Source organism: Urocitellus parryii, chromosome 5 (assembly GCF_045843805.1).
Source record: "Urocitellus parryii isolate mUroPar1 chromosome 5, mUroPar1.hap1, whole genome shotgun sequence".
NCBI classification, from domain to species: domain Eukaryota; kingdom Metazoa; phylum Chordata; class Mammalia; order Rodentia; family Sciuridae; genus Urocitellus; species Urocitellus parryii.
The window spans coordinates 16711379-16720879 of record NC_135535.1 but is presented as its reverse complement, the minus strand read 5'-3'; the positions used below and the strand labels follow the sequence as shown (position 1 = coordinate 16720879).

Here is a 9501-nt window from a genome sequence, read left to right as displayed (position 1 = left end):
GATAGATTAGTTTTAGAAGAGAAAATGACCTTGATATTTTAGAAATATGTATGATACATAATATTGTCAAAACCCAACACTTGCCAATCATTTTAAGGTATAAAAGGTGTATTAGAAAATCCTCAGGCACGTGTGTAAATGCCCGGACAAGTGGTCTGACCCTCTCATGGTCCATGTGCACAGGGTTTGGCTGCCGGCTGGTCTGCCTTCTTCAGCACACCAGGCTTCTCCAGCGTACGGAGTTGAGAAGCGGGGCTGCCTGTCCCGGGTTTCCTGATGATGATGGCGGCGTTGTTCTAATACTCCAGAGTCACCGTTTTGGTTTTGAGGTATTCGTTTAGAGCTTCCTCACCTACGGAAGAGAAAAGCAGTTGATGGACCAAGTTCAAAGTTGGATGTGGTACTACTGGCCTTCCAGACATGGGCATAGGTCACAAAGTAAAAGGAATGTTCTCAAACTTTCAGGTTCATGTGAATCAGCTGAGGACTTTCGTAAACTGTAGGTTCTGATTCAGCTACTTTGGGAGAAGGTTAAGCATCCTAACTGTTCTCCATTGATGCTGCTGGTGGTCCACGGACCACACTTTGAATAGTGAGGGCTTAGGTCAGCTGCCAGGCCTGCTCAGAATCAGTGTTGGCTGGTCAACCGTCCTGCTTCATTTCCCTGCATAGTGATGAGTTACATCTTTTTCCTTTGTTCATATGAGATACACAGAAGTGACCAGGATACTGTGTTCTAGATTACATTAAATGAAGCAGACTGGAGCACAGGAAAGAGTTGGGAATCATTTGTTTAACCTGATTTTAAGGGTAAGGAAAATGCAATTTATATCATATCAGAAACACAAAAGAGCACATTTAAGCCAAAAAAAAAAAAAAAAAAAAAAAGAAGGAGAAGAAGAGGAAGAAAACAAACAGATCCTTCTACCTTTCTTCACCTGTTTCTGTTTTTGAGCTATATAATCACTGGTACCTACAGTGGCTAAGGGCAGTGGATACCATGGTAAAACTAATGAGCATGTGATTCTGGAAGCTGAGCTAAAATGAGGGCTTTTGAAAACTCTTATCTCAGGTCACATACCACAGCAATTGGATCAGTATCTCTGTATTTTTTTTTTTTAAAGGTTTTCAGATGCATCTAATCCAATGTGCAGCTAAGGATGAGAAGCAATGAGCTAAGGGGTTTTAAATTGTGGAGAGGAAGAAACTGTTAGGCAAACTGGAATGCTTTATAGTAAAAGCTGTCAATTATCCTGTCAAAAGATAAGTGAAAAGAGTTGCCTCATTTCACAATAAAATTTCCCAAGTGTTCTACCATGCTTTGGATCCAGGGATAAAAGCCAGATAGAAGACGTGGGGCGGGGAAGCCTTTGCCTTCACCCACTTTTATGGCTACAAATAACATTGCTGAAAATCACCAGGAAAGAGAAAATGTAAAAAATACCACAAATGAACCAAACTTATTTAAGATGGTGATTTTACTAAATCACAAATGTTTCATGTTCTGAAACATGTCTGACTAGAGATTTGAGAGGTGGAATCCACAGCCAGACTACCTGCCTTTTAATTCTCTCTGCTGTTGCCTGGCTGTGTGACTTTTGACAACTCACCCATCTTCTCTGAGCCCCATTTCCCTAAACTGTACAATGTTACCATAATAGTACCTATCTCCTGAGCTGCTGTGACAATTGCTTATACTCAAAGAGGTAAAGTACTTAGAATAGGACCTGTCACAAACTTAGCTCCCAATCTACTGCTTGAAAGGTGAATTACATTTTAGGCTTTTTACAAACTCTAAATCTGAGCTCTTGGACTTCCAGCAAACCTGCCAGTTACAGTGTTGACTCTGAAAGACTGCCAGCCAGCTCCGAGACAGGCCTTATTTTTGGAGCTAGCTAGCTATTATCACCCTCCACCCATTTTCCTTTCTTAGTTCTGTTGAGCCCCACAAAAGCCCAACCAAGTTCATGGTGAATGTCAGATTTTTAAAAATTAACATATTTTAGCTAAAATATATTCCTTTGGGGGGGGAAAAAAAGATTACCTTCCCTCACAGTTTGTGTCTTTTTTTTCTATAAGTGTGTTATGTTCATAAAACATGCTGAACATTTAAAAAAAAATAAATCAGTACCTTTATAAACCCAGATCTAACTGCCACGAGGGAGACACCCTTCAAAACAACACTCAAGAGTTGCATAAAACACAGGGCAGGGTTTTCTGTGATGCAGCAACACAGGACTGTGTAGGATAAAAGTAAAGCCACGGGGCTGCGGCTGGGGCTCAGCCGTGGGCGCTTGCCTCGCACAGGTGAGGCCCTCGGTCTGATCCCCGGCATCACATAAAAGTAAGTAAATAAAATAAAGATACTGTGTCCATCTACAATTCTAACAAAATATTAAAAGAAAAAAATAGAGCCAGACACACCTAAGTCTTTCCCAAAGCCGGACTGTTTCACTCCACCAAACGGGGCTGCCACGTCTGTCTTGTTGTACGTGTTGATAAACACAGTCCCCGCCTCGAGTTTGTCACTCACGTACATGGCTTTGTTGATGTCTCTTGTGAAAACCCCGGAGGCCAAGCCGTACTCTGTGTTGTTGGCTCTCTGCAGGACACCGTCGATGTCCCTGCAAGGTTGTCAGGAAGACAGGAAGCTTCATTACATGAGAAGCAAAACACTCTCCTTTGACACCCTAGAAGTTTTCCTCCCTGAGGAGAAACGGGGATCAGTGTCTGCCACCTGCTTACATTACAGATGAAATATTCAAGCTCACGTGGAAATTGAGCCTCAATGAAACATGACAACTCTAGTTTAATTGGGCTTTGCATCCATATCTAAAATCTGACCTGAAGTCATCTTGGTGACTTTGTGACAATGGTGTCATCCCTGACCCCCTCGGCCTCCCCTCTCCTTGAGCCCCGTGTCCAGATTTTCTGAGTAACCCCCCTTTCCTTCCATCTCTTCAGAATCTGCACACACAGCTGAAGTCCCCGTCATGCCTCCCCGACGCCTTTCCGAATCCCACACAGGCAGCAGGGTGGTGGCTCAGTGTGCAGGCTCTGTGACAACCCGCCTGGGGCAATGTGATGAAATGGCAAAAGCAGTTGTCTCAGTGTCATGGGATGACATGAGCTAAGAGTGCCCAGAGCACACTACGTGGCCAGTGGAAGTCAGCTATGACCAGGGAGCGTGACTCCTCTCAACCCAGCATTATGGAAGCACAAACCCGGGGCTGGTTTAACCCCTGGTTTGCCATTTAAAAACTGGAAGACAGAAGCTCCCCAAGGGTAAGGATGATGCCCCTGGAATCTCAGCACCTCTGGAGGCTGAGGCAGGAGGATTTCAAGTTCAAAACCAGTCTCAGTAATTTAGTGAGGCCATGTCTCAAAATTAAAAAAGGATTTTGGATGTAGCTCAGTGTTTAAGCACCCCGGGGTTTAACCCCGGTAGCAAAAAAAAAACAAAAAACAAAAAACAAAAAACACTGAACAGGTGAACTCCATGTCATATGCTTATTTAGTAAAAGGGGAAGACAAGAAGCAAAACACTGAAAAGCAAAACACCGAAAAGCATGGAATATTTCATCTATAAAATATAGGCAGGTGACAGTGATGTGTTTCCATTTCTACATACAGAGGAAAACTTCTAGGGTGTCAGAGGAGAGTGTTAAGATGTCTGGTTACTTTCCTGTCTTTCCACTCTGCATACAGTGATCTTTGTGTCTGAGGGGCATTAGTTTCAGGACCCCTGCATGTACCAAAATCTGCGGAAGCTCAAGCCCTTTACAAAATAGTGTAGTATTTGCACCTAACCCAGGCACATTATTCCATTCATCTCATATACTATATAGAAGTTTATGGAAGTTTTTTGTTTGTTTGTTGTGCGGTGCTAGGAATTGAACCTAGGGCCTCACGCATGCCAGACAAGTGCTCTACCACTGACCTACACCCCGAACCTCCTCCCATATACTTTGAATCATCTTTAAATTACTTACAATATCTAATAGAACGTAAATGCTATATAAATATCTGTTATTCTTTGTGGAATAATGACAAAAGTCTGTACGTGTTCATGACAGATACAGATTTTTCCCTCTGTGATGCTAGGGATTGAACCCAGGCCCTAGTTCATGCTGGGCAAGTGCTCTACCACTGAGTTACTTCCTCAGCACTTGAAAAAATTCTTATTTTGAGGCAGGGTCTGGCTAAGTTGCCCTGCCTGGCCTTGAACTTGTGATTTTCTTGCCTCAGCCTCCAAAGTAGTTGGAAGTAGAGGTGTCCACCACCACACTTGGCCAGAAGCAGTTTAAAAAGAAATTTCAGCCGGGCACACTTGCCTGGCGTGCGCGGGGTGCTGGGTTCGATCCTCAACACCACATAAAAATAAAATAAAGAGATTCTTTCCACCTAAAACTAAAAAATAAATATTAAAAAAAAAGCTGAGTATTTGGGGCCGGGGTTGTGGCTCAGTGGTAGAGTGCTTGCCAAGCATGCGTGAGATACTGGGTTCCATCCTGGCACCACATAAAAATAAATGAAATAAAGCTATGGTGTCCATATACAACTAAAAAATATATTAAAAAGAAAAAACCCCAATATTTGGCTTATGGGCCATGCAGAAACCAAATAATTGCAGTCCCCTTTCTTTGGCAAAATCAGATTTCCCAAATGTTGCCTTCCCTGAGAATGTAAATGTGAAAACTGGTTGTTATTTCTCAGGTATCAACCTATTCCACAGAGATTTCACATGCCAACTGTCCCAAAACAAATTTAACCAGCTAAAATCCCATCATGCCTGCCCTTAAAGTAAGCTGAGAAGCAAACATAAATTACCATCCACAATGGTTAGCAAAAGCATATCCTTCTAATTATTTAGTGAGTTAATTACTATTAGGGTAGAACTGCATGTTTGTTGATGTCATGCTCTGTAAATAGTATAACTGCAGAGGGGAAAAATTACCAAATTGAAACCTAATTGTGCCCGAAGAACATACCCATTTTGGAATTTAGAAATAACCATTATAGGCCCAAAGGATTCCTCTTTGGCAAGGTACATGTGGTCTTCCACGTCTGTGAACACAGTTGGTTCCATAAAAAAACCTGTTTGGAAAAAAAGAAGAAAAGAATGTCAATTCTAGGTGAGGCCATACTTTAGTTAACAGTTGTCTCAATTACATTACAATTTTCCTTCTCTGCCTTGGGAAAACCAAGAGGATGTCTCTACTCAGTGTTGGTATTCCTAGGTTCTTGTTTTTTAATGTTTTTAATTTGAAAATTTCAAATATATATTAAAAGTAGAGTCAATATACAATGGACAGTAAAATATTCTTTTTTTTTTTTTTTTGCTGTTTTTTTCCTTTGCTGAAATATCTTAAAGCAAGGATATTATTTTAACTCCCAAGTATTTCATGGCAAATCAGTAAAAAATAAGGACCTTTTTAAAAAAAATATAACCACAACACAGCATCACACCTAACAAAATTAATGCTCATTCTTTATTTGTAATTTATATTTCACTTTCTCTCATTGTTCAGAAAGTAACTTTTTCCAATTAATTTAATTAATTTTAAATCTAGTTAAATTAATTTTCCAATCAATTTGTTCAATTTAGGATTCAAATAAGTTCTACATATAGCATTTGGTTGTTAGTTTCTCAATGGTCTTTTTATCTCAATATTTTGGATGCTTTTGCCCTCTCCTTGTGTTTTCAGGCAGGTGACTTGTTGGAGATACTGGGTTGGTTGTTCTGTAGAAGTTCTTATATTTTAAACTTGTCATTGCTTCCTTGGAGTGAAATTTGTTTCTCTAGTTCATGTTTTTTTTTTAATTGTGATAAAATACACGTAACACAAAATTTACCATCTTAACCATTTTTATGCACATAGTTTAGTGTTATTAAATACATTCACAGTGTTAGGTAACCTTCATCACCATCTGTCTGAATCCATTAAACAATAACTTCCCACCTCACCCCCCAGCCCTTACAAATTGAAAGTTGGACCTAATGGCACCACTGTGTTTAGGTTTTTAGAACATGTCATAGGTGACCCTGGGCATCACACATTGTATTTCGTGAGAAGATGCATAATATCCAGTGTCCTTCTTTAAGTGCTCAAGTGGACCAGGGGCTCCAGATGGTGTCCATGGGATCCCGCCATTGTACAGCTATGTTTTTCCCCACCAACCTTTTTCCTAACAACTTCAGCCTACCCTGACTCATTTCCTGAATCAATGGTATCATCTATCAGAGAAATGCAAACTGATGATTTTTTTTCCTACTCTTTAATTTTTTTTTTTACATGAATTAGCCGGGATGCCATCATTAGAAGAAAAAGAAAAAAAGAGTCTTTTATCAGCTACTCAGTTACCTAAAAATTCAGTTCATATAGGAAACATAAGATACATATTCAATTTTTTTCTTGTAATTACCAATGTTCAGAGTAAGGTATTGGTGTACAATCTACCTGTAACAGTAGAACAGAAGGTTTTGTTATTTGGTGTGTGTGTGTGTGGGTGTGTGTGTGTGTGCACGCGCGCACAACTGGAGACTGAATCCATGAGTATGGTACTTTTGAGCTATCTCCCCTTCCCTATTATTAATTTTGTTCTGAGACAGGGTGTTGCTAAATTGTCTGAGCTGGCCTTGAACCTGTGGTCTCCTCCTGCCTCAGCCTTCAGAGTTTCACAGTGACATGGGCCACTGTGCCCGGTGAAAAGGCAGTTTTTGTGGTTGGTTGTTAGTTCCTTCTTTCAAGAGTCATAACATTAAGCCATTCACATACTTCAGTACCAGGTCCTGCTTTAGGCAGAGGAACAAATCCCTCCCAGGCTATGCTGGCTAAGATCAAATCTCAGTGCCAGGAATCAAGACCATGGTTTCTGATAACAGCTATTCATTACACTTGTTTATAACAAAGGGCCTGTCATTTTCATAACTTTGTATTGTAGGGTGTGCACATTTCATCTTATTTTCATAGGAGAAAAATGAGACTCAGGAAAATTGTGTTGTGGAGCTGGGTGCTATAATCCCAGTGGCTCAGGAGGCTGAGGCAAGTTCAAGGCCAGCCTCAGCAATTTAGGGAGGCCCTAGGCAAATTAGCAAGACCCTGTCTCAAAATTAAAAATAAAAAGGGCTGGAGATGTGGCTCAGTGATAAAGTGTCCCTGGGTTCCATCCCCAATACCAGTTAAGAAAAAAAAAAAAAAGAAAAGAAGAAGAAGAAAGAATAAAGGAAATAGTGTTGTGAAGATATCCCAGCTAATTGCTCAAGCAGGGTGTAGAAATTAATTCAGACCCATATTACACATGCAAGTGTTTACTTTTGCAGTAAGGTGATGCTGAGGTGAAAACTGTCACCATCTACTCCAATTTAAGAAGTCAGACACCGCACCCTGAAGCCCTCTACAGAGGGGGACCTTACCTGGCCTTTGGACTTGTCTTCCCCCGTACACTAAGGTGGCCCCCTCCTTCACTCCAGTTTCACAGTATTGCAGCAGCTTTTCCAGGTGGGCCTTATGATTTTGGGGCCCATGATCAGTAGATCTGTCAAGTGGATCGCCAATTTTCATCTTTTTAATTTCTTCCACCTGAATAGCACCCAGGCCACAAAAGACAATTAATTCACTGTTAAGAATGGATATCCTTGACTGGGTTCCGACCATGCGGTGGGTGTTGTTTGAAGCTGTCGACAGGTGGCTCCAGAGCAAGCAGGTATTTATGATTTCTGTCTTACAGAAGAAGAGCCCAGGGGCTAGACAGGTTAAGTGACTTGCCCAGGTGCACAAACCACAACGTACTATGAGTCGAAAGCCCAAGTTCTCAACCAGCTAACAGGATGTAAGATACCTAGGCTTTAAAATTATCCAGAAGGTTAGTCCACTAAAATAGCTAAACTGATGTTCTGGAGTTTTCATAAATACAGCATGCACACACTCTTCATGGCAAAAGAATTTCTGAATGACCACCTTGTTGTTTTTTCCCCTTGCTCAAACATGGCAGACTGCCCTTGTGAAATTCTCATGGTGTAGCCAGAGGAATTGCTAGAATATTCTGAGGAAAACGGATGGCACAAGCTGCTTGCTTGTTTTGATCTTTTCCTGCGTTTTCTGATGCTAAGTCTAATTCTAATAAGAAGAAACCGTGGCAGTCACCGTGACCACGAAGGGCCATGAGTTTGACTCCAGGTGTGGCAATCCTCTCTCAGGGGCTTGAATGGAGTCCTGGGCTCAGGGAGACGCTCGGAGTGGGCAGGGCATCACGTCTACCTTGTTCACCTTGATGTTTCCAGCACCCAGCACAGTGTGTGGTATTAAGTGGTATTAAGCAGGTGCTCAAGAAACAGGTGTCGAATGAGCACACAAAGCTCGTGTGCAAAAGGTGCTTGCTGATGGGCAGAGAGAGCACATCCTTGAACTTTCTGGTCTCAGCATTGAAATTTCATCCAGTTATTGCTGACCCTGAGAGCCTGTGGTGTTTAGTTCTGCACGCTGCATTTTACTGAGACACAAACTAAATTGCAGAGTTCAGGAGGCAGCCCCTGCCCACTGCCTGCCCCGCCTGCCACTCTCTGACTTCTTGGAATCTGCTCTCATGCAGAGGATTCCTTTGCTTTGGGGGCAGGATGGAATGTAGGAAATTGGTTCTGGGGAGAAATAAAAAAGCTAGGTGGTAGTTTTGCAAATATAAGCAAGTTCATAATTAATATTACCTTTATAATGATACAACATGGCATAATTTAGAGTTTATTTTAGCCACAGAATTTACCTTAACAGTCCTATTAATGACTGTTAGTTCCATGTCTATGGATTCATGACCAGCCAACAGGAGCTATTTGTGGAGTTAGTTATGCTAGTGGAAGAAATGATATCCTGTCATGTTAAGTGCAAAATAGAGTCTTGTAAGGATCTAGTGATGTACCTCTCATAGATAATTCAGGGATTCATAAAAATCCAGGAGTATAGCTCTCTGAAGTGTCAAGGATCTAATGGGCCAAAAAATGCAGGGCAAGGTATAGGTACTGACAGCTCTCAAGTAGATTTAAGGTTTTCACACAGACTTGTAACTTGTGACTATGAAAAATTAGAAACACATATAAAAGCAGAGAGATCATAAAATGAATCCACAAGTACTCCTCACACAGCGTCAGAAACTACCAACTCTGGCCCATTGATTCCCCTCCTCACTTCTGCTTTTCCTGGTTTATTTTGAAGCAAATTCTAGATGTCATATACTGTAACTGTAAATATGTCAGTATACTGCTAGACAAAATAAAGGACTGTTGGTCATTTTTTAATTTTATAAAAACATAATGGACTGGGCGCCTGGGCTGTAGCTCAGCGGTAGAGTGCTTGCCCAGCATATGCAAGGACCTGGGTTTCATCCCCAATAATGAAGAAAAAAAAAAAAAAAACCCAAACCTAAAAGCACACAAAGAAAACACGGATTGAATTCAGGACCTCCTGCATTGTAAGCACATGCTCTGCCACTGAGCCACACCCCCAGCCA

At 41.3% G+C, this 9501-nt stretch overlaps 1 protein-coding gene across 1 annotated transcript in view; it reads right to left on the bottom strand.

Annotated features, from left to right (window-relative positions):
- Nucleotides 1-181: 181 nt before the first annotated feature.
- Aldh1l2 (aldehyde dehydrogenase 1 family member L2) overlaps nt 182-9501 on the bottom strand; it is a 51225-nt gene continuing 41905 nt past the window's right edge. The window contains exons 20-23 of the mRNA XM_077799039.1: nt 7418-7583; nt 4992-5097; nt 2425-2624; nt 182-352 (exon numbers count right to left, since the gene is read on the bottom strand). Of these exons, the coding sequence (XP_077655165.1) occupies nt 297-352; nt 2425-2624; nt 4992-5097; nt 7418-7583 (528 nt within the window). The 3' untranslated portion in view covers nt 182-296. The remainder of the gene's footprint in view (nt 353-2424; nt 2625-4991; nt 5098-7417; nt 7584-9501) is intronic.